The sequence below is a fragment of the Lontra canadensis genome, unplaced genomic scaffold, assembly GCF_010015895.1.
Source record: "Lontra canadensis isolate GAN:19392208 unplaced genomic scaffold, GSC_riverotter_1.0 scaffold2, whole genome shotgun sequence".
In the NCBI taxonomy this organism is placed as follows: Eukaryota; Metazoa; Chordata; class Mammalia; order Carnivora; family Mustelidae; genus Lontra; species Lontra canadensis.
Window position 1 is genome coordinate 8903728 of NW_022630996.1, and position 25374 is coordinate 8929101.

Genomic DNA, 25374 nt, shown 5'->3' on the forward strand with positions numbered 1-25374 from the left:
TATTAAGAAAGCTCCTAGGCATCGTGATGTAATGCGTGATCCACTCTGAAGAATGGTGTGGTTTTCTTAAGGAGAGATCAGGGAGAGCCTCATGAAGTAGGTGAGTTATATTCTACCTCTCTAAAGATGGGTGGGATTTAGATGGATGGAGAAGAGAGGAAATAGCAGGCAGAAGAATGGCATGAGCAAGGCTGCTGTGTCCAAAACTGTTCTCCTGAGGCTGTGAGACTAGTTTATACTGCATGGGTAGTGGTGTATTTCTCTGATGTTGCTTTCAAAGGAACAGGTGTCAGATTATTCACTCTTTTTTTTTTTTTAAGATTTTATTTATTTATTTGACAGATCACAAGTAGGCAGAGAGGCAGGCAGAGAGAGAGAGGGGGAAGCAGACTCCAAGCTGAGCAGAGAGCCCAATGTGGGGCTCCATCCCAGGACCCTTATATCACGACCCAAGCCGAAGGCAGAGGCTTAACCCACTGAGCCACCCAGGTGCCCCAGGTTGTTCACTCTTAGTTTTAAGACTAATCAGTGAGTTTTGGAGCTATGCTTCTAATCCATCTATCCTAAAGTTGTCCATCAGCCTTTTACCATTTTATCCATTGAAGATTGTTACCTAAATCTATTATATTAGGGGGTTACCAAGAGGTGGTTTTTCCAGTTTTCATTCTTCTTTATTCTCCTGCTGGTAATAAAAGAACTAAAAAATAAAACTAATACATGACAGATGCTTGAGTATTTACCTTTATTTGTAAATTTTCAGAACAATAAGTTGGCGCCTTAGCAACATTATTGGTTGGCTAAGGGTGGTGGTAGTGGTGGTTTTCAGAGAGTATCATTATGAATTATCAACTTACCTCATGTGATATATAAAATATATGATACTTCAATCCATCGGCATAATTTTTTTAATATTCATATTGTTTTATCTTTGACCAGTTAGACCGCCTTCCAGATGGCTCTTGTCTCCATTTTTCATGAGCTATGCGGGTTTTGATGCCTTCCTTGGTTTCAGGAATCATGCCATTTCCCAGGATCAACTTATGCATTTCCTGCCCATACCTGGAAGCAGCCATTTCTCTGAGGAGTCTTGGTTACTTCTAAGGGTGGATGGTATTACAGTTCACAGTCTGGATGCTAAAGTCCAGATTGTTCTCATCACACATTTTCTTATTGTCCTTCTGTGATTCAGAAAAGAAGAGTAAGAAATAATAATAATAATAAGAGTAAGAAAAACTAACATGTATTGAATGCTCACTAACACAGGGAGCATTCACAACCAGAAAGTGAAAGGAGGAAGAGGATCCTGCAGAACAGGGAGAGACCTATCATAGCACAGAGTTTCATCATGAAAAATGGAAAGAAAAATAGGGCAGTCATCAATGTTGAATTCTGTAGGCATTAAAAAATAACAAGGATTGAGAAGAATCTTTGCGTTTGGCTCTGGATCATTGATGACCATCAGAACATGCTTTTATATGTATTAGGAAATATTTTAAGTACTTTACATTCAGTATCTCATTTTACCATTAAGTAACCTCTGAGACAGGTATCCTATTCCCACGTTGTAGCCAAGGAAAATGAGAACTAAAGTCAAATAAATTACCCAGGGCCACATAGTTATTAAATAGTTTGAAGTGACATTTGAACCTAGGAATTGTGATTCTGGAAACAGAGCTCTTAATGATACGTCCTGCTGCCTTCCTGTCTTACTGTAGCAAGCCTTGCTGAGTCCTTCCTCCTATGGGTCCCCCAAAGAAGTAATTTAATCCATTAACTAAATTCCATTTGAAAGCCAGTGTATGGTGAGCGTGGGGGACAATACTGTGGTTGAGAGTTCTAGCTTATGAGCCAGACTGCCTAGATTCATAAACTTGCTCTGCTGTTTAATGACTTGTCTAATCTCAAGAATTTAAACTCTTCAACTTCTCATCTGCAAAGTGTAAATAATAATTAGTGCCCAATTAATGGGTTTTCATGAGGACTAATGAGCTAAAAAATAAAAATAAAGCACATGAAACAGCACTAGCTCATTGTAAAACTCAAATGTTAGCTCTTATTATTTTCCTTGTTGAGTACAGGGTATCAAATGAAGTTCTACATCAACAGATGAAAAATAATAGAAGTTATTGTTCCCTGGGCCATGTGTATTACACTGAGAGAAGAAAGGAAGAGAGGGATTCTTATAGAAAAAGAGACAGAGTGGGGACCACAGCCTAGTATCTGCTGTGCTCTCAAGTGCACCTTGAGATGCCACTGTAGCTGTTGGATGTCACACGGCAGTGGGATTGTGTGTTCACTAGCGTGGTCCTTATCCCACGGCGAAGAGTTAATTCAGTCACTGAACTGAGGAACTGAAGAAGACATGGTGAGCATTCACAACCGAAAAGGGAAAGGAGGAAGAGAATCCTGAAGAACAGGGAGAGACCTATCGTAGCACAGAGTGTCATCAAGAAAAATGGAAAGAAAAATAGGGCAGTCATCACTGTTAAATTCTGTAGGCATTAAAAAATAACAAGGATTGAGAAGGGTCTTTGCCTTTGGCTCTAGATCATTGATGACTGTCAGAACTCTAGTTTGTAGAGTGTGGGTGGCAAGCTGTTAGTGACGTGTGGAAGCAGTGAGATTAAAGAATTCACTGGAGACATTGAGAAATGCTAAAAAAGGAATTTGAAAATTAGATGGAGAACAGAACAGTAGCAAAATGTTTTTCCTACTTGTAGAATTTATTTTTTTTTTTCTGTGTATTTCTGAATGTGAGGACATGGCTTAAAAACAAGAAGATATTGTTAACTGAGTGAAGTAGACATTTAACTCCATTCACAGAGGCCATTATATGCAGCGGGAGGTCCACAGATGAAACAGATGTTCATCTGATGTCCACAAAGAGTATCCTCCCTAGGCGAGAAAATTGATACAACTAAATCTCTGGGCAGGGAGTTTTGGATTCTGGAAAAGGAATTCAGCCACATGTAAATCTGTAATGAAAAAGAGTGGTCTTCAGGTTTTTGGAAGGTTTGCCTTGGTCGTCAGCGTGCATCTTTTAGGACAGATATACACAGTGTGGTGAGAGGAAGCCCCAGAGGTGGGGTGAACCAGCCTTGGTCTGTGAGAGGACAACACGGCTAAGGCAGTGAGTGGTGAGTGTGACCCGAGATGTAGCAATGGGGTAGAAACATGAGGAACTGTGTGACTTTGATTGTGGAGATCACTGCAGGCTAAACAGAAAACGCTGTGTATGCTTGGTCTTGAAGGATGTGAGGGGCCTCACTTGGAAGACAGATGAAGAAGTACAGCCCAAGCTTACAGAACATTCTGGGAACTGCTGTTAAGGTGCATCCCCAAATATGGTCAGCTTTATTTGTGACGCTTGTGTCTAAAAAATGACTCTAGAGAGAAAGAAACCTACTTGAGAGCATAATGGTCGGAGAAGCAGATTGTAAAGAGGTGGAATTAAGTCATGTATTTTCTGTATCAGTTAAAAGATGGCTGGTTCTGAGTAAAACATGGTTCTGGGACCAGCTGTGTGAAGCTTGCATGGTAAGGAGAACGAGGACGGGTCTGGATGATTTGTTGGGTTTCATCACCAAATTATTTGGAGAGACCTAGAACATAAAAGATGATGGAATTTAGATGATAGTCCAGAATTAAAAGGACCAAATTTTAAGAATCAGCACAAATCTGTTCATGCATTTTTTTTTAAAGATTTTATTTATTTATTTGACAGACAGAGATCACAAGTAGGCAGAGAGGCAGGCAGAGGCGGGGGGCGGGGAGCAGGATCCCCACTGAGCAGAAAGCCAGATGCGGGACTCGATCCCAGGACCCTGGGATCATGACCTGAGCCGAAGGCAGAGACTTTAACCCACTGAGCCACCCAGGCGCCCCCTGTTCATGCATTTAAAGGCAAAGTTATATTTAATGTTACAGATGTCACTGTTTCTGCTCTGGACTGAAAATGTTAGAGGATGATATTTTGACTGTATGAACAAGTTGAAGATGTTGAAATACTAGTGCGAGCGTTTGGAGCTGATGGAGAAAGACTCATGATATGTGAATGTTTGTGGGGTCAGGTTATAGGAGACTAGAGGTGTGTGTTTTTAATAAATTACATCATTATGCACATAATACTTTAAAAGTTGCCTTTCCTACTTAAAAAAAATATTGGGGAAAAGTTTGCGTTAATACATCTAGATTTAACCCCCTTTAAAACTGCTATATATGTTCTGTACTATAAATAGATTACAATTTATACAATTTGTTTAGCCAACTCCCTACTGGTGGAGATTTATATAGTATCTCATGGTTGACTTATAAAAAATGCTGCCATCAGCTCCTTCCTAGCCCATATGGGCTCTCTCCATGTTAGTCCTTATTCTTTATGATTAGATAATATGAATATGCTTGGACCCAGGACATGTAATAGCTAGGATCAACCATATCTCTCAAAAATTGCTCTAGCCATTTCCTTTGGTCAGTTCGAAAGGTTAGGCAATCCTTGCTGTGATTTAACCAAATATGCTTGAGAAATGGCAGAGACCCTGTCCTTATCTTTTGGAAGTAGTTGATTTCTCTGCTCGCCTATCCTCAGGACAACTTTTGTCCTGGCGGTGCAGCCAGAGCAGGCAGCACAAGAACACTCACTAGTAAGACGAAGTCCATGCCTCTTCTACCACCCATCAGAGTTTTTTCCGGTATGCGATGGGGGAAGGCTTCATTTGGGATGACAAATTGTGAGATATCTTCTCTTTAGAGCTGTTGTTATAACCAGTCCTTTGTGATCCCATAACCTGGGAAAAGCCCTAAAGGATATTAGGAAGTAGTTTAGTTTTATTCCCAGTTGAGTGATTTACCCAATGAGCATTTTTTTTTTTTTTAAATAGCCCAGGAAGGGATCCTGACTACGATAGAGACTTTGTTTATCGGATTATTTCTGTAAAGTAGTACGGTCCCAATACCTGGTCCAAAAAACCCAAAAGGCCTTTATCTATTCTTAGGACTTGAACACAACAGTGGGCACAGAATGTATGGGGGACAAATGCTGTTAGAGTCTGAAACATACAAAAATCCATACGAGGGTACAACGTTGTACTGTTGGGCTGGTGTTCAACTTGCCAAGCAAACCTTCTAGAGGACAGGGTTAGCCACCCTTGATGATGGGGATATTTCTGTTGTAGAACACAGCACACGTATTACGAATGGTTTCTTGAATGATATCACAGCACGTCTACAAAACGGCTTCTTGGAATAATTTTTATGTTCTTGAAAAGCAGGCTGTTTTAACTCTCACAACAAGACTGACCCAGGCAGGGTGAGCAATATCTTAGATGAGCCAGACTGGCTGACTCGTCTTGTCATGGCTGAAACACAAGCCAGCTCGGCTTCCCCGTCCATCTGTTCCCCACTGGATGGCGATGCCTTTTAGAAGAAGTTCAGTGTTGAAATTGAGATACATATTTACACGTGAACAGAAGGAAACCCTGGGAATTTGGAGGTCTTCTGTGAAATCCCATACTGCTTATCTTTTGCTATCTGTCCATAGGGATGTAAGCTTACTCCGAGCTCACACAGAAGCTTCCAGGGACTGTAAGTCAACCTCTGTGCTTCTTCTGGGCCCCCTCCTTGTTCTGTGAGATGAGGAGGACCTCACGTGCACTTGGCTCCATGAGGCTCGGAAGCCTTGTATTTGCTCTGTGTGGAAAAGGCCATCGTGTATGTCTGTTCCCTGTTAGAGTTGAGGTCCTTGCCTGCTCTGTTTTCAGACCTCAAGCCTTCTCTGGATGTGTTTTTCTAACTATGTTTCCCAAACATCCTTGATCAGCAGAGTCACCTGAAGAGCTGTGATTTCTGGGATCAGGCAAGGTTCGGGAATGATCTTAGCCTGACCCATTAAACTTCTCTCTCAGAGCGTAGTTACTGAGTGCTGCCAGGAACCGAGGCCTGTTGTGCATTCCTGAAAGCACTTGGCTCCCTGCATTGCTCTTGGCCATAAATGAACTAAAGCAACAGGGAAGTTAGGAGACGAGCATTCAGTTCCGAAAGATCCTTTCCGAAACCAGGAAGGACTCAGTAAGTGTTGCGAGTTACAATACTGACTCATTTCAACAATGACTTGAGCACACACTGTGGGCCGGGCATCAGTGCTCGGTGCTGGGGATATACAGCCACGAACGAGGCAACTAACATTTACGGAAGCGCTTATCACGGGCCGAGACCAAGCTAACTGCTTCACATACCTTTTCTCCTTTTAACTTCACAACTGCCCTGTGAGGTAGGTATTGTCACCTTCATTCTTAAGTTAAGAAACTGTTATTTCAAAAGCTTGCCTGACTTGGCCAAGGTCACAGATCTTGTAACCGGAAGACCCAGAATTAGCACCTGGTGTGTCCAGTTCCACGGCTCCGGCTCCTTATCCCATTGAAATGATGCTTCAGTGCCTTACGTATGTCTCCCCACTTTTCCCTTTGACTTCAGAGGTTCTCAGCTCTGGCTACCCACTGGAATTGCCTGGGCAGCTTTTAAAAAGCATCTTTGCCTAGGCTTCATGCCAAACAAAGAATATTTGGGGGTCCACAGATCTGCATTGTTGAAAGACCTCTGGGTGAGGCCAACATGCTGTGATGGGTTGAAAACCACTCAATATCATTAATTGCCATCCTAAGAGTTTCCAGCGTTCTTCTTGGGACACTTGGCTGATTAAGTGTTTACGGCGTCCAGGTAGTTTTTCTTCCCTTTTAAACAAAGTAGTTAACATGTGGGAAATACTCTAATAATGCAAAAGTTTCCCCGAAGTGGAACATGGTAACAGATCCATTTAAAGAGGAATTCAGAAACGTGGAGAACTTTTTGTAGGAGAGCTGTGATCTACAGTGAATGGTAAGAAATAACCTGGGGTCTAGAACACCCATGAGCTCCTGAGCTTCTGGGTCTCTCTCTTCTGGTGAGACTTGGAACCTGAAAACTCTCTTAATTGGATGGAAGAAGAAAGCTTTGGGACAAATGATGGTTCAAGAAAGTTTCCTTCATCCTTGATGAGCACCGGCTACAGAGCAATGTATGTTTTTATGGTCCAAATGAAAGTAAACTCAGAAGTCAAATAGTTTCAATCTTGCTAATTTGAATGTGTTAATGTATGTACTCGAGACTAAGGTATATTTTGAATGCGGTAAAAAGAAAATACCCAGGAACCTAAAAGAACAGATACCTAAATTTCTTGAAGCTATTTGAAAATCTTTATCTGCTCAAGCAATGCATGTGTCTATGCTTATATAAGCTTTTAAGTTAAGCCTTCTGTGTTTCAGGCTTTCAACACTTTGTTAAACATCTATGATGTGATAGTAACATCTTGCCTTTGTGAAGATGGCAATCTAATTAATTATTGACTCTCTACTAATTAAGCCAGTGAGTTGTGACTGTCCCCTAAGAGAAGTTCTTCTCAAAGCATCTGTATCACAATCTCAGAGTAAATGGTCAGTTGAAGTAATCACAAAGTTGTGGTCCACAAAACTCCTGGAAAGAGAAAAACAGGGAAAGTGAATTTGGGGTCCCTGGATTCCACAGGTTGGAGGCATGTCTGTGAGAAGAACAAATCAAGGCTACTGGGGGAGAGAAGGCTTTTCAAACCAATAGGTCTTTAGAGAAAGAGTGGTGATCGTCACTCTACTAACATAAGTAATTTAAGGTGAGTCTTATCTCTGCATTTTAAAACCTAACCCTCAGCACTGATAGGATAGTTAGATCATCATGTTCCCCAGGGGATCAAGTTACCTTATGACTATAACTAGAAAGGTCATTACCAAAGTAAACAGAAAAAAAAAAAGAAGAAGAAAGGAAAGAAAAAAAAAGAGAAAGAAAAGAAAAACATGAAAAATGGCCTCCTTTTTTACATTTCCACATAGGTGATCTCCATTGCAGGAGATGAACTTGAACTTGGTTGGGCGGGAGACGGACCTGGTTGGGCGGGAGACTGGAGCCCCTCAGAGAATTTGGGATTCTTCCATTTTTACTGGGAGGGTTGGCAGGTATAACTTGTGTTGTTATGTGAGTCCATGAGAGCCTCCAGGGTTCTAACTCGCTGCCTCTCCATGTGGTGGGGAGTCGGTCGCTCCCTCTGAAGCACTCGACTGGTTTCTGTCTGTGGCTTACCCATGAACAGTGGCTTGGAAGTGTCAAAGCATGAGAAGCATGCCGTGGACCAGCATGCGCTGCCCTCGTCTCCTCCATGGGTCTGCATGGCAACCTCAGGCGCTGTCCGCCTCTGCGCTCAGCTGTTGCCTTCTTTCCCTACAGAACTCGCTAAAGGCTTCGAATCGGAAGAAGAAGAGGACCAGCTTTAAAAGGAAAGCCAGTAAAAGAGGGACAGAAGTAAGTGTTTCGGGACTCTGTGCCCATGAGCAGCTCCCTCCTCCTCACCGTAGCCTCTGTCTGATGTGATCTGGCCCAAGCTTCTTTTCCTCATAAATTTTTGGCCCCCGGTCCCTCCTTTGCTACACTCACTCGAACCACACACTGGAATTCCTTTCAATTTCTGGAAAACGTGTACATGTATAACTTCCTGCGACTAAAGGGTCAGAGGATTTGCACTCGTCCGTGGAAATAGGATCCCAAGATGATGATGAAGAAATCCCATTTCTAGAATGCCCAGAGCATACAGAATAGAAGGAAAAAAAAGTTCTTGTTTTTGAGAACAAGGGCTTGTTCTCAAAGGCGAATTATAGCTCGAGAGCCTTTTTTCTAAACTATATATGGACTATCTTTTTAATAGTAAGCCCTGTGAAACAAGATGTAGCTTTTTTTGGCTAGGGGGAGGGAATCAAGGGTTAATGGTGGTGGAGTACTGGTATTTTCTCCCTTCCATTGCTTTTGGGCTATGCATCCAAGTCATGGACGAATGTCTCAAAAGTGTTGCTTTCTTCCTTTAGCAGGAAAACAAAGGTCGTCCTTTTGTGATAAAACCTATCTCTTCTCCTCTCATGAAACCGTTGCTTGTGTTTGTGAACCCCAAGAGCGGAGGCAACCAGGTGAGTCATTTTTCATGAGTTTAACTTGGAAGCCTCAGTGCTTTCTTGCAAACAGTTTCCAACACCAATTCAAATAGCACCACCTAGAGCCCCAAGCATTGGAAGACAACTAGTTTCTCAGGGACAGGGTTAGTGATGCAGGACATAGTCTTACTGCAGGGTTAGGCAAAACCTGGAGGTCCTATGATTTATCCCTCAGCTTCCAAGTAAGACTCCAAAATGCTGACTCCAGCGGCACTACAAAAATGCTGACGGTTTCCTTACAGCTTTTCAAAAAAGATCATTCCAAAATCTCACGGTTAATATGTTTCAGAGTTTCTTAACTCTTTGTTAGGAAGCTTTTTATGGACTTCTCTTCATGGCTTCCCCTTGTAAGTTAGACCTGACTACTTTCGTCCCTATCCTCAGAGCAAAGCGAGAACAATGATTCACCATTCCCAGTGATCATTCACAACAAACGCCACCAACGCTATCAAAAATATCACCTCCTAAAGGTTCCATTTGGTCCGTGCCCAAATCTTGTGGCATAATTAATCACGACCTCATTTGAGGAGAAAGTAATAGCCTGAGAACACTTATGTGTAATGACATACCTGAAGTGACACAGCTCTTTAAAGGACAGAATTTGTTCTAGAATCTAGGTCTTTGTCTCCTCATACACTTCTCTTCCTACTCTGAGGCTTCTTATCGGTACTCTTCTTTGGCTTTGATTCTTCTCTATCTTCCTGTGAGAATAAATATAAAATATTTTCTCTGTCCATTAAGTGCACATTTTTCATTTTGAGGTGAGATTCCTTGAAGTTTCACACTTTACAATTACCGATTTGAAACTGTCTCGTTAACTCCATGTAAGGAGGGGAGTCCTATAATTAGGATTGATGTTCTTCCTACGAAGGATGCCGGGCATTTTTCCAGAAGGATTAATTACAATAAAGCTTCTCTTCAGAGGGCTTATGATTTAAAGAAAATACTTTTTCTCCATTTCTTTCTTTGCTTAAAAATTCTTGATAATGTTCTGTGTTAAAAATCTTTAACATTGAAGAAAACAGGGAAAAGAAATATGCCGTAAGTGAAAAATCTACTTTCAGCGTCCTGCTTTTTTTAAGTTGGTGAGTGATGATCTTCATATTGTGATGATGGCGATCCTGAGACTGTTACTGGAGGGGCTTTTCGGAAGTGGGGTTCAGTGTGCCCTGAACCAGAGTCATTCCCTAGGTCTGGTCTCCCTAGAGCCTCATGAGGGGTGGAGATATATTTGGAGACCCTGGAATCAGCAAAGCTAATGTAATGGACTCCATTGACTTTGACCACTTGAGTATCACATGCTAATTCCCAATATATTTTACCATGAGAGTCATTCTAGAAGATGCGCTCATTAAATCATAAGCCTTTTTCCTCAGGCACTTAGAAACTTGTAGGTTTCAGGAGCAGACAGGCCATTAAGATAGAGCCCATTTTTGTTGGGATCTCTAAATAAATTAGTAATGCCAGAGCTGATCCCACACTGTTTCCTATTTCACTAACTAGAAAACAAGAAAGCTTAAGTAAACTTTCTAAGGGCATCTTGTTAATGACACTAAAGGGGCAAATGGGAAAAATAATTCAAACAACATTAACTATATGTGAGTTCTGAATTGAGTGGATCAAACCGAGATTGTTCTGGAATTTCAGAGCAGTGACTTGGGAGTGGTAAAAAAATGTTGTCATAGAAATGTCTGAATTGACAATGGACCTACTTACTTATACAGAAAGAGAAAGTTGGGCGAGCAGTGCCCCCTTTCCTTCTCACTCCATGGCAAACTCCTGTTCATCCTTTAAGGCTTTGAACCATTTCCCAAAATGAGTCACCCTGTCCACTGTGCTCCCATAGTCCTTGGCACAAACCTGTGTTTTGTGAATTGCAGTCTAAGTGCTCTGTGGGTGTTCTGCTAAGACAGAGCCTCCCTATCGCCTGGGGCAGCACCTTCCAACCTGTGATTTCTAGTGCGTGGGCTCTAGAAGTGAACAAATAATCATGTAACAAGCAATGCGGGTTTTACAGCGAGTTATCTGGACAGCGGCTTTGTTACTGATAAGAGTTCAGGAAAGGGAAGCATTATACTGGAAAAGAAGTTGAGATGTGTTTGAGATACTGGAAGTGACCCTGAGGTATTCAAATAAAAATGCCTAGGTATTAGAGACAAAAGACTTAAGTGATTTGCTCTCATTTTATGCATTTTGGCTTATGAGACTACTTCTAGAATATCTAGGACTCTCAGAAGTATGGCTAACCACATCAAAATGAATGTTGTATAACTTTCTATTTCTTTGTAAAATAGAGTTTTTACTAAGCCTAGCAAAGAGCATTGCTTCTGAGCACAGTGCGAAATGCTGAGAAAGTTTTAAATATATCCAGATACCTTTGTACAATGGCAATCATTCAAACTGATCTCCATTTTCAGTCTTAGGAAGGGACCGCGTGATTCCCAGTTGTAGTGAGTAGGGAAGGGTCGTGGTCATAGATGATCTGATTCCTCTATTAGGGCCCACCTTTTCCTGTGCTGTGGCTGTCCTGTGCCCTTATCACTGCAGATGAGGGGAGATTCAGAGGGTGAACTGTGAAAGTTTCTCACTCTTTGGCTCCCTTGAATCTTGTTTCCTCCATAATTTTGGCCTCCCCCGCCCCCCGAACCTTGTTGTGATAAAGGATCAAAGGGTGATTCAGGACAGCCCTGAAAACAGGGCAAGTGAGCCCCAGGAAGGTGGCCCTGAGATTCTGCTTTTCTAGAAAAACCACACTGATTAGCAAGGGCCGACTAGAAGCACTTCCCTGCTGTTGTTCAAACCTGTTTTTTGCTTTTTAATGCCTGATTTATTTTGCTTATCTCCTTGTAGATAGAAAGCACTCCCTCTTTAAAGCCGAGGCTTTGGTACCTCGGTGGCTCAGTGGGTTAAGCCTCTGCTTTTGGCTCAGGTCATGATCAAGGCCCACATCGGGCTCTCTGCTCAGCAGGGAGCCTGCTTCCCGCTCTCTCTGCCTGCCTCTCTGCCTACTTGTGATCTCTCGCTCTCTGTCAAATAAATAAATAAAATCTTTTTAAAAATTTTTAAAAATAAATAAAGCCAAGGCTTCAAACTTTTATTTAAACTTGCTTGGGCTTCTCTTAAGTAACTAACTAGACTCTGTCGCCATCTTCTGGCAAGAAAAATACCTACAGCTTTTCAGAAATGCAGTATTTTGTGTGCGTGCAGAAATTTTCCTGCACATTGCAGGAATACATTGAGACGAACACATTTGGGACTGCCTCAGTGTCCTTTTTAAACAATAATTTGTTTTAAACAGTTATTTCACAGTAATTCTCTCTGTTTTTCCGTCACTTAAGGTGGAGGGGATAGTGGGAGTTCTGAAAGTTTTAGAGGTTGGCGGCGCTGCTGCTGGGGGAACGGGAACTGGAACCAGGGACTACAAGGTCAACTTTGAGTTTCTTCCCCTGTGGAAAAGATGTAATACCTGGGAGATAAAGTTTACACCCGCGCAGTCCCCCCCTCTGTGTTTGAAAACCTGAGGACTCGAAAAATAGCCCCCTTCCCTTAGGTAACTTAACTTTCGCTCTAACTTCAGAACTTAGCGTTTCTCGTGATGTCCCTGACTCATTAGTATCTTTCTCCCTGAGTCTTATGTCGACACTCCTGACATCTTTCGATGTTTCCTGCTTTCCCACGATCTCTCCTAGAGGCTCCCGCTCAGGACTTCTTTTCCAGGGACTTAAGTTATATGTTCCGGGTTAAGCAGGTGTTCTGCCCCCTAGAGTGATTCTGCCTTGTCAGTCTTGACACCTGGGGGGGTCCGGACCCTGGCTTCTCACACCATTCAGCATGAAGTCCCCGGGAGGAGGGGCGGCATGAGTTGCATTCGACTTACAGGGGCCTTATCAGTAGGTGGCAAGAGGAAGGGAGTATCCATTTGTGGGCACACTGAGTGCTCATGCTGAGTCCAGCCCCATCACGTGGCTGGACCTGTGTACTGTCACCCCAGGGCCACCCCTCCTCGGTCAGGGGCAAGTCACCCAAGGTGGGAGAGGGAGACAAAAATCAGTAACTTCAAATGTTTGAGTCCCCAGACCTTTTTTTAAAAAAAGATTTTATTTATTTATTTGACAGAGAGATCACAAGTAGGCAGCGGCAGAGAGAGAGGGGGAAGCAGGCTCCCCGCTGAGCAGAGAGCCAAATGCGGGGCTCGATCCCAGGACCCTGGGATCATGACTCGAGCCGAAGGCAGAGGCTTAACCCACTGAGCCACCCAGGCATCCCAAGACCTTCTAAATTCTTGAGCAAACAACCTCAGTGATATTCTGTGATGTACAACCTGGGGATAAATCAAGAATCATGATGTTTGTATATAATTTTAGGCTCCTAATGCTTAGAACAGGCTAGGAAGAGGGCAGAAGGGTAGTCAGCAGACGGTTACACATGTTGAAGTCCATGCCCAAGATCTTGTCAAGCCAGCCTCAGCAGATGGAAATAAATCAACAAGACAATAAATCTTTTCCCCAGTTATAATACTGGTGGAAGTGTGGGGGCAGCTGTCTTACTCCACTCAGGCTGCTCTAACCGAATACTGGATACTAGATGGTTTAATAACGGGAATTTATTCCTTACAGTTCTGGGGGCTGGGAAGCCCACCATCAAGGCACCAGCACATATGGGAGCTGCTAAGGTTCCCCTTCCTCGTTCCCGGAGCGCCGTCCTCTCCCTGTGTCTTCTTGCTGTGTCTTCACATGCCAGAAGTGATGAGGGAGCTCTTTGGCGTCCCTTTTATAAGGGCACTAATCCCATTCATGAGGGCTCCACGTCCCCCCAGGGCCCCATCTCCTTTGATAGGACGAGAGCCCGCCTGACTGTCTAGCTCCTTAGTTTCTAGCCGGACTGATACATGACAATGTCAGTCTGGCTCCCCTGATTACAAGATTCCAATGACTCTCATTCCCTAGAATACAGAGCCCAAGCTCCTTAGCCGTTTAACTGACAACTCACCCAGTTTTGTCTCCCACCAACTCCTCCAGTTTTGTGTCCCACCGCTCCGGCCTCACAGTGCAGAAGGTCACGTCCCCACGGCATGTTGTGTGCCTCCCTCTTTCTCTTCCCCACGTGTAAAGACATGGTTAACCTTACTCGTCTTTCAGGAAATAGTTCAGATATCATATACAGGATGCCTTCATCTAATCCCCAGATGGGCACTCAGAGTACCTTCTCTGGCTTCCTACTTCTCGGTAGGCATCTCCGCCGAACCGTGAACCGTTCTAGAGCTGACACGTTTATTTTGGATTTGCCTCTTTCTGAGCTTCCTGAGTGTACACGTGGGCACACGGTAGGAGCCTAACGTGTTTTTTAAGAAAATTAAGTATTCCTTTGGGGTTATTTGAAGCCAGTTTGAAATAATTCTTTCTTTATCTCTTCCTCCCACTAGCTTTTATCTTCCTTGGGACTTTCCTAGCAGCTTTTGCCGCGATCTGGGCAATCCCTCTGGGACATAAACCAAGGCTAGCTCAGTAACCCACCAGCATGTTTCAGGCTATGGAAGAGTTACAAGGCTTCGGTGGAGACTGATAAGCCAGTGAAGCAAATTCATTCTTAATTGACTCTCCATACCCCCAAGCCATTATCATATTTTCTTTAATGAATAATGCTAGAACTTCCTCTGTTTAATAATAGAGAGTAGAATCTTCCCTGTTTTGTCCATCCCTCTCTCTTCCCACCCAGTACTGTGTCTGGCACTTAGTAGGTGAATCGATGAATCCTGTTTACTTGCCTCTAGAACAATCTGCCTGTCTTCTGGGAAGTTGTTTTCTCTTCTCCCAGCCTGTTCCCCAACCCCTGGAGCCAGAAAGGACCTAGAAGTCCTAGCCTCAGCAATCAGACAACAAAAAGAAATTAAAGGCATCCAAATCAGCAAAGAAAAAGTCAAACTATCAATCTTTGCAGATGATATGATACTATATGTGGAAAACCCAAAAGACTCCACTCCAAAACTGCTAGAACTCGTACAGGAATTCAGTAAAGCGTCAGGTTATAAAATCAATGCACAGAAATCAGTTGCATTTCTTCACACCAACAACAGGCAGAAGAAAGAGAAATTAAGGAGCCAATCCCATTTATAATTGCACCCAAAACCGTAAGGACCTATTCATCACTCCACAGGAATACCCAATCTCACAGTATCTTAACAAGCTCTATAGTCAGTGACGTAGCTACAGCCGTGTGTATGAGAACCCCCCGGAGTGTGTGAGAATTAACACGCAACCTGTTTTTTTTCCATTTAGAGAAAAGCAGAATACTCTTGCAGAAAAGCTGCAGCTTTTTTTAAGAATAAAACAAAATAAACCAAAAACGCCAAGTAACCTAAACTTGAGGTTGACAAAGGCCCAAGGCTGAAAGTTCTAGCCCATGGACCCTGCACCTCCTTTCCTGCTCACTAGCCAGAGGACCTTAACAGGAAAGCAATTGAAGACACTGTGCTCAACATTCTTCAAACATTGTGTCTTTCTTTCCTCTTAAATCCTGGTGAACTCTAAGCCAATTTCATGTCCTTTATCTTTGTAATCCCAGGATTTAACATCTTGGTTTGCTCTTTGCATGCCCATAGAGGGAGTGAAAGCAAAGACGAAAGGCAGGTGTATAAAAGGGGGCACGGAGGAAGAAAGAGCAGGAAGAGACAAACCAGCACAATAGCCTCCAAAAAAAAAAAAAAAAAAATGCAGCTTTTGGATTTGGCCTGTGGCCAGTGACAGATATGAGCATGTTTGGGACTCGTTAGTGAACGGCACTTCTGTAAATGTCTGAGTCCGCTTAATCCTGTCAGTGAGAAAGAAATGACTCTTTTCCTGGTGAGTTAGCATTTCTCAAGCCCTTCGATTCTATGAAATGAATTACCTAAGCCCTAAAGTAGCTCATCCTAGAGGCCACAACAGAGCTGAGAGAACAGTCTTTCTTCAATGAGTCAGACCTTTACTTTTCTCCAGGCGACATGGTGGATTTAAAACAATGCAGTACTTTTCAGATCCTTGCCAGTTTTGCTATTGCGTATGTTTTAGAAAGACTACTTTTAAAAGAAATAATTCTATCACACTCAGACCTGAATGTGACCTCTGATTGGGTTGTTGTGTGTGGTTTTGCACATTATCCCTGCACAGCTGTTACCCCTGCGCAGCTCTGAGGGTGTTCTTAAAACAGGCTACAGGGTCAGTGGGGCCTCCCGGAAATGGCACGGTGCAAAACTTGCCAGTCTGAATTCCCCTTCCTCCAAAGGATAAATGTAGACCATTAGGCGTCACCATGAATACACACTTAAGCAAAACCAAAATGGTGTGGTCATTCCAACCTTTTAGAGAAATTTTACTTTGAGAAAAACCGCCTCTCAATGACTTTTACTTCATTTTTTTTTTAGAAGGAAGGTTTTATTTTTTTTTTTAAGATTTTATTTATTTATTTGACAGAGATCACAAGTAGGCAGAGAAGCAGGCAGAGAGGGGGGGGGGGAAGCAGGCTCCCCGCCGAGCAGAGAACCCAATATAGGGCTTCATCCCAGGACCCTGGGATCATGACCTGAGCCAAAGGCAGAGGCTTTAACCCACTGAGCCACCCAGGCATCCCCTTTTACTTTATTTTTGAAAGGTGTTCATTACCTAGTATTACAGGTGTCGTAGAAGCTAGAATTGAGACAAGCCCCAAAGTGGGCTAGTGGCCAGAAATGGAAAGGAGTAATTAACATTAACCATTCCTATTCCTCTAGGGATTTAAAACTGAAAGACTGATTTTCGAGCAAATCAGTGGGAATTTTTTTTTTTTTTTTTTTTTTTTGAGCTGGTCACTAAAATGTCTCTGGTCTACCAGTTAGGCGTCAAAGATTACTTGAGATAATCCCCAACTGACTTGATAGCAAGGCTCAGTATAGGAAGAGTGAGAACAACCCAGCATTTAGTTAGTATTATGTGTCCAGCTCTGTGTCTGAATTTTATAGGAAGCAAAATATGTCATGTGGTGAAATTGAAGGATTAGTTGTAATAATTAAGGATAGAATGTTATTCCTAAATTTATAGCAAGCACATGATAAAGCAGAACTTTTAAATTATAGGTTTGGTTGAAATGTGGAACAAAAGACCTGCATTGGCCCCTGTAACAACCAGCCTAACAATGTGGTAATTACAAGCTACACTTTAGCCCGCACAACCTCAAGTGTAATTTACTGAATAGATTAACAAGAAGCAACAAAGAAAGGGACTAACCTTTACAAAGGCCTATTTTGTGCCACATACTGGGTTAGAGCCATAACTATTACTGATTCATTTAATTCTCATTATCCCCCTGGAAAGCAGATTTTGCCCTCCTATTTAATATGCTAGATTTCTGCAGGCTTTTAAGTGCTTACAATCACCTCATGAGAACACCCAAGTTATTACTGACTCAAATACCATGCTGTCCCAGAATGACTCTCGGATACAGCATAGTAGGTGTACAGACTTGGGAATATTTTCAGGGAGAGCACACAGGATAGCTAATAAAGGAACTGTAATTATAAGCGACACGCATTGCCCAGCTGATCAAATGCTATTTGCTGCGGCTGATAATGACCTAAAATGGGGCACCCTACGCAGTCTTAAAGCTCTTTTGATGCCGCTTAATGAAACGATCCTTCTTCATTTCTTCTCTGCTCAGTTCACTGTTAAGAAATGATCTCCAGAACTGCCTTGTGTTTTCCGTGACGATCACTTCTACAAATGCCAATTATAAATCACTTAAAACATTCCAAAAATGTTCATGTGAGAACTGTTTGACTTAGAGACATGGAAATTGAAACAAAGTCAAAGTAAGTTAAAGTAAGCTGTAACTAGGAAAGTCACATGTGTCTATCCTAAATAATGAGGAGCCTGTAAGACTTTGGCTTCAGGGGGCGCCTGGGTGGCTCAGTGGGTTGAGCCTCTGCCTTCTGCTCGGGTCATGGTCTCAGGGTCCTGGGATTGAGCCCCACGTCGGGCTCTCTGCTCAGCAGGGAGCCTGTTTCCTCCTCTCTCTCTGCCTGCCTCTGCCTACTTGTGATCTCTGTCAAATAAATAAACAAAATCTTAAAAACAAAAAAGAGAAAGAAAGACTGACTTCAGTTAAGAGAAGTTATTTCAGTAAAATCATACTTAGCTCATCCTGTCTATATTCATGTTATGCAAAGATCAAAGTAGTCTTCACAATGAAGTAAAAATTCATGTTAAATGACATGGACTGACTAATAAGTTGCCTACATGGGTTTCGATGTCAAGTGATGGGAAAACCAGTAGTTACTATTCAGTAAGCACTTAATTGCATGCCACACACTGTGACCACTGTGCTCCTCAAAACATGACTGCATTTAATCCTTGCGACAAGTCTGTGAAAGAGGTATTTTTTTTTTTTTTTATAATTTTATTTTTTATAAACATATATATATATATATTTTTTCCCCCAGGGGTACAGGTCTGTGAATCTCCACGTTTACAAACTTCACCGCACTCACCATAGCACATACCCTACCCAATGTCCATAACCCCCCCCAACCCCCCTCTGCCCAGCAACCCTCAGTTTGTTTTGTGAGATTAAGAGTCACTTATGGTTTGTCTCCCTCCCAATCCCAACTTGTTTCATTTACTCTGAAAGAGGTATTCTTATCTCCACATTAAAGAGAAGGAAGTTGGGCTCACTGAAATTGGAGAACATGGCCAGCATTAACACAGTTGGACAAAAGCCCCATCTGGACATTCAACCTGTGTATCAATGGCCAAAGCCCATGATTTTAACTACTACTTCATGCTGTTTATTATTAGGTGATATTTTACTTATTTTTTTTTTCATGAATATATAATGTATTATTTGTTTCAGGGGCACAGGTCTGTGAACCATCAGTCTTACACTATTCATAGCAATCAGGTGATATTTTAGAGAAGAACACATTTTTTATTTTTTTAAATGAGCAGCAAATATTTGGAAATCTCTTCCTATTGTCTTAAATTTTTTTTTTTTTTTTTTTTTTCTGACAGGGAACCAAAGTCCTGCAGATGTTCATGTGGTACCTGAATCCACGGCAGGTGTTTGATCTTTCTCAGGAGGGGCCCAAAGATGCGTAAGTCTGGAAACAGCCCACCATGGTCTGTACCGGTTTGGGCAAGCGAGAAGGGCGTCTGCTGTGAAGTCAGGCTTCCTTATTAGATTACCTTGTGAAATACTTGCTGACCATCCCTCATTGACTTTCTCAACTGTGGTCACCTCCCTTAAGCCTTCGTCTGATGTTTCCCCTCCTACTCTTCTTTGGGCTAAGTCCCTTCCAGACCAGCTACACAGTTGTTATCTCAGGACATCCTTCAAGTGTGCTTGTGTCTCACGGGCGAGCAACTGTCAATAATTTACAAGTGTGCACTGAGGAAGGATCTGTCATTTTTCTACTTACTCATGCTCAGCTTGGGGAAGTACATCAGTGAGACTGTAAGTGGATCTTTGGAGAGTGGCCATATTTATTTATGAATATGTTCGTGTATTTGAATGAGAGGTGGTGTGTGTGCGCCTGTGTCCACTGGAGACAGATTGATTGATTATGCCTATGGATTCCACACTGGGACAGGAAGACGTTTTAATTTCTGCTCGATCCCTTTTTCTGAACTTCTGAACTTCAGAAGTTTCATTCTGTCTTTGTTAGGAGTATTGAAAATCAAGTTTAGACCTAGGTGACACGTGTCCTGTATCTTCCCTTTGGTGGCGGTAGTGCTGTAGATGGTGGGAAAGAGCAGAACTGTTTCTGCTACTGTCCATTCCCATTTTAAAACCCACGTATTGAGATAGTTTGGATGTCATCAGATAAACGTTAGAGCTTAAGGGATACTAATTATTTTTAAATAAATAACAATACCAGAGGCAAAGTAACCAGGTCAGATAATTTCTAGAGAAATAATATTCCTGTATTAAATGGACAAATCATATATTTGAAGCATTCAGGAGAACATTAAATATAAAAATTAATTTCTGCCGTCATTCTTTGAATCTATTAACTTTTTCACCACTAGAGTTCGCTATAAACCTTCTGTATTTTTTTTCTGTATTTGGATGGACCAAGGCAAAGCTGCTACCCTGGCTTTAGTCCTTTTGGATGCTTTTCTTAAAATCTTATCACTTCGGCTAGACTTTAGGCAGAGCCTTCATAGGTCATTCCTAAAGAATGTGGCCAGATAGGACATGTTTCCAGAAAGAAAAAAAAACAACAACAACTTGATTTTGAAGATGGTGTATTTTAGAACAGAGGCACTGACAGCTTCACTTAAGGAAATGTTTTAGCAGGGGTGCTATAATTGTGTTTTCTCAAGAGCCAACATGAAAAATGATCTAATTTCAAACAAATTTTAAATGAAGAAAAACCAGTAAGTCTTCCCTCTTTGGGCTGAAGAGTATAAATTTGGCTTGAGTGTTGGTGAATGAGTGGAGAGGGAGCTAGAATTGTAGGTGTGGCGGTAATGCTGCAGGCGTCCTCCTGCCATCCTGTCTCTCAGAAGAGGTTTACTGGGATTAAGAGTGGAAAGTATAAGTTTGAAAAGCAAATCCAGGAAAAGCTGACAAAAAATAAGAAGGAGACACATAATGACTCCTGACTACTGATTAAGGAGGATTTTCTTTGAGAAAGGAGGAAGGGGTATGATGGGAAAAGAAAAGGAAGTCGAAACTAATTAGGAAAATCATATGAGTGAATACATTAGTAGGGATTATGAGAGATAAAACTCTGGGACATCCTGAAATCCCATTCCAGTGTCGGCCATTTAAAAATGATTTTTGCTACCAACCGCTGATCCCTTTGTTGGGATCCATGCCCATAATGACATTATTATCGTCATAATTATGCCTTTTCTCCAGGGGACGTCCCCTCATCCTCTTTTGCCCTGTGTTTTCTTTGCAATGGCCAGTGATGAGCTCTTTTATTTATTTCATGTTCTTTTTCCTCTACAGGCTTGAGTTGTATAGGAAAGTACCAAATCTGCGAATTCTGGCATGTGGTGGGGATGGAACGGTAGGTCCTCAAAATAGAATCAAGCTCTCTCACTTATTTCTTCTTTCTTTTGCTTTCTTTGTGACAGTTCTCTTTGTTCTTTCCTACCACACCTCTTTCCAGTTCCCTAAGACCTAGGTCTCTGTCATGGGAATCATGGCCCATAAGGTGTTAGAAGGGATGTGGTTATTGTCTCATGGATTCATACTTGATCTTCCTAAATTGTCTTATTCTCTCAGCTATATTGTATCCTTTCCTGTTCTACAAGGTAAGGATGTGGCCAGATCATTACAATGAAGGTTATAGATGACTGAATTCTTCACTTAAAAAAACTACTTATTTCCTTTGGTTCTTAATCATTGGTCACAATCATTAAGGAGAAGTACGTGGACAAAATTACTGCATTTGTTCCTTTTTTTTTTTTAAAGATTTTATTTATTTATTTGACAGAGATCACAAGTGGGCAAGAGAGGCTGCAGAGAGAGAGAAAGAGAGGGAAGCAGGCTCCCTGCTGAGCAGAGAGCCCGACGTGGGGCTCAATCCCAGGACCCTGGGACCATGACCTGAGCCAAAGGCAGAGGCTTTAACCCACTGAGCCACCCAGGCGCCCCTGCATTTGTTTTTTTATGAGTAGAGATAAAACTTAGAATACTGACATTGGTTTGCCTTTAAGATCATCTCCTTTGTATTCATTTTTTTTAAGAAAAAGTAGAATTGGGCTGAAGTTTAATATTATGGGTACATTTTCCTCTATTTGTCTTACTTGTTTCTCCATTTGCCCTCCACTTATGCTGGCATATCAGCAAAGGGAAAGAACTGAGAACCACAACGTTTAGACTCTGCTGCCCACAATCTTTTTCTTCTGTATTTGGAGTTTGCTCTCATAGGATCTAGAATTTTATTATGAAATATCTTTGGCTTTTCTCTAATCTCCCTAATTAGAATGTTATAGTCTCAAAGGTAGCAACAAAATCTTTTAACTCTCTCTCATAGCACTTAATGCCACATTGGATACACATTATATACCAAAAAATACAACTGGAAAAAAACAGAACAGAGTTTCTACAGGCCCCTTAAGCTACTCTCTGAAGATGAAAACATTTTTTTTAGTTGGAAAAATAGTGTTTACTGTTTGTAAAGATTCACAATACACGTTATTAGCTTATAAAAGTCATTATAAAATCTTACAGCTGAGAAGCCGAACCCAGTTCACTATATTTAACCCATTGTCTTCCAAAACTTTTAGACCATGGAACTTTTTCTGCCACAATACCAATTAAAGTTCTATCATTTGTAGGTTGTCGGGAGATACACTAAGGGATAGGCTGGTTTTGAATTTTCCCAACTTTTTTTAGTAGAACTATATCCAAAAAAATCCTCTGGGGATATATATGTATTTGGTATATAGTATGTGTGTGTGTGTCTATATATATGTATATATTTGTATGTGTATATAAATATATTAAATATGTATTAGTATATTGCATTTAACATACATACCCACACACAGAGTGTTCTTAGCTCAGCTGTCCCCAGATTCATTGTCTTAAAATACAAACTTATTTAAGTGACCCTTTACTACAGTTCTTTTCCTTATTTTAGAATCTCCTTATCTTTCTGTATGACTTCAGTATTTGCTCCCATCTTTTCTCCTTTAAATCTCAATGACTACAGCAGAGAAGTTGAGGCTCTGCCTGCCGTCCTGAATTCAGAGTTCTTACCCTTTCTCCGCCCAAGTGACCATGACCTCAAACCCACATCCATTTCCCATTCCTTCTCTACAGCTTGGGCCCCACCAATGATTGAGTGCCACCCCTTGCAAATTTCTCCTACCCTGCCGGAGCCTCCTGGCAGGTCGCTTTCACATCTCCTTTCTTCTTTCTTTCCTCTGCTCAGCGGGTATGTGTAGGACACACGTTCTAGGTTATGTGGTTTTGAGGCATTCTGTGCAACTAGAGAAGTGTTTGAAAACCTGGAGCTTTAAAGCCTAAAGGACAAAAGAGAGCCAAGTCTGGATACTTGCGACACAGCTGCAATTAGGGAGTCCAGGCCAGAGTTCCAAAGGAGAATGAAAAGATCGAAGTAGAAAGGACTAGTCTATTCTGTCAAGAAAAAAAACAAAAACAAAATACAGAGGAGTTTCAGGAAAGAGGCTGTGGTTATATCCTGAAGGAGAGACTGGAGAATTATTATCGATTTTGGAACCTAGGAGGTAACTAGTGGTTTTCAAGAAAACCATCTCAATAGCGTGTCTGGGACAAAACCCAGAATGACAAGCAAGTGAGACTTGGTAGATTGTTAATGAATCCTAAAGACCAGACCCAATTACAGTGTTGGATATCTGTGAGTACGCCCTGGTGCCATTAATAACACCTTTTTGACATGAAGACTCCCTCGTTCTCCTACTTAGCCTGTCTTTTCTATCCTCCTTTCTTTAAATATACCATAATTAATAGGTACTCCGCAAGGCTAGATATTACTCTTCTTTTATGTTCTAGGTAGTTTTACCTCTTAGGGACCATATTGATGTTCCTGGTTTCCGTTTCCACCTCCCATACCTCACAAATGCACTAGACATTTCTACTCAGGTCCCTTGCAACAGGCATGCCCCAAAGAAAAGTAGCAGATTTACCCAAAGGTCAGTGCCTACTTTTGTACTAATTATTTTCTCAACAGTAATCTCTGTAGTTTAATCACTCAGAATCAAGACTTGGCCTATGTTGTACCTTATATGTAACCAGGTTTTATTTTATTTCTTTACTTAGCTAAAATAGATGTGTTGTGGAAGAGGCCTGGAGTTTATGAAATGTTTTTCTAGATAAGTGATTGATATTTTTAATCTGATTCATTTAGAATATGAAACTTTTAATTTTGAGTAGGAGCAGAGTTTCTGTAAAGGCGAGGCCTCCTGATGGATTTATGAAGAAAGCTTTATGGCTTGAGGCAAGTGAAGAACAATTCTTGAGAGTATCAGGCGTACGTGTGACATAAGGCATCCAGCCTTTACTCGGTGAGCGTATCAATCACCATGGAAGCTGTCAGAATTCTGTCAGCACAGTGACAGTGTCCCAGGGAGATTCAGGAATGGAATTTTTTTTTTTTTTGACTGATTAAGAGGAGGCTGTATTAACCCTTATCTGCATTAGTTTGTGCACAAATTATTATTTCATGTATAGATGTCTTGTGTTAATTTGGAAACAAGTTCTTGGCTCCGCTGCTTATTTGTGTCACTCTGCTTCCTTACACTTTTTAAAAAAAATTTTTTTAAAGATTTTATATATTTATTTGACAGAGAGAGATCACAAGTAGGCAGAGCAGCAGGCAGAGAGAGAGAGGAGGAAGCACTCTCCCTGCTGAGCAGAGAGCCTGATGTGGGGCTCGATCCCAGGACCCTGAGATCATGACCTGAGCCAAAGGCAGAGGCTTTAACCCACTGAGCCACCCAGGCGTCCCCTCCTTACACTTTTAGATAACCCATCTCCCAGCTCTGCTCTTGTCAGCAGAAGAGCTGGTTGGGTGCCTATGTTTCTGTGACTTCCAACAAGAAACAAGGTTTCTTACCCTCCTTTGAGACCTTATAGGTCTGCAAAGGGATACGCCGGGGTCTCTAAGGGTCTTCATAGTCGCAGCATTGTAATAGTATAGACCGTTGTTCTTCAAGAGAACAACGATACAAACCACATTTTCAAGTTTTCTAGAAGTCACTTCAAGTCAGAAGCAGGGGAAATACATTTTTTTGAACCTCACATATCCACAAGATTGTCATTTCAACATGCGATCATGGAAAAATCACTAATGAGATAGTTTCTCTTCAATGCGTGCTGTCTTCAAAATGCAGCGTATATTTCTCCCAGCATCTCCAGTTTGTATCAGACACATTCCAGTGCTCAGTTGCCACGTGTGGTCAGTGGAGGCTGCAGCGGACAGTGCAGGTGTGGTCTCTTTGGAACTGGTTAGCATAGCCCCAGGGCGGCCACATGGTTGCAGTTATTGGATGCGCTTGTCTCACCTTTGATCTCTAGGCTGGAAGGAAACTCCCCTAACTCAAGAATGATCTCAGACTTTGATGTTTATAAACAAGTTGCTTTTTGGTCATGTGGCAGTTGTATATTCTTTCCCATCCTTGGCCACATCTCTACCTATCCAGCTCCACATAGCTGTCACTCTGCTTAAATATTGGAGGCCATGTGGACCAAGACCCCAAAGGCACACATACCCTCCCCTCCCAGTGTGATGTGATCCCTGCCTATCTGGCTCCTGACCTTGGTAACGGGGGTGGATCTGCTGGTCCGCCCTTGACAATGTGAACGTCTTTCCAAAGGCCTGGAA

General features: G+C 41.9%; 1 protein-coding gene across 8 annotated transcripts in view; it reads left to right on the top strand.

The window, feature by feature from the left end:
• Nucleotides 1-25374, top strand: part of DGKI (diacylglycerol kinase iota) — a 430951-nt gene that overhangs the window by 215786 nt on the left and 189791 nt on the right. For 6 of the 8 annotated variants that reach the window (XM_032868387.1, XM_032868409.1, XM_032868419.1 and 3 more), the window contains exons 9-12: nucleotides 8287-8361; nucleotides 8919-9017; nucleotides 19058-19140; nucleotides 21006-21066. In XM_032868387.1, the coding sequence (XP_032724278.1) occupies nucleotides 8287-8361; nucleotides 8919-9017; nucleotides 19058-19140; nucleotides 21006-21066 (318 nt within the window). The remainder of the gene's footprint in view (nucleotides 1-8286; nucleotides 8362-8918; nucleotides 9018-19057; nucleotides 19141-21005; nucleotides 21067-25374) is intronic. The other 2 variants (XM_032868439.1, XM_032868457.1) reach the window with 1 other exon arrangement.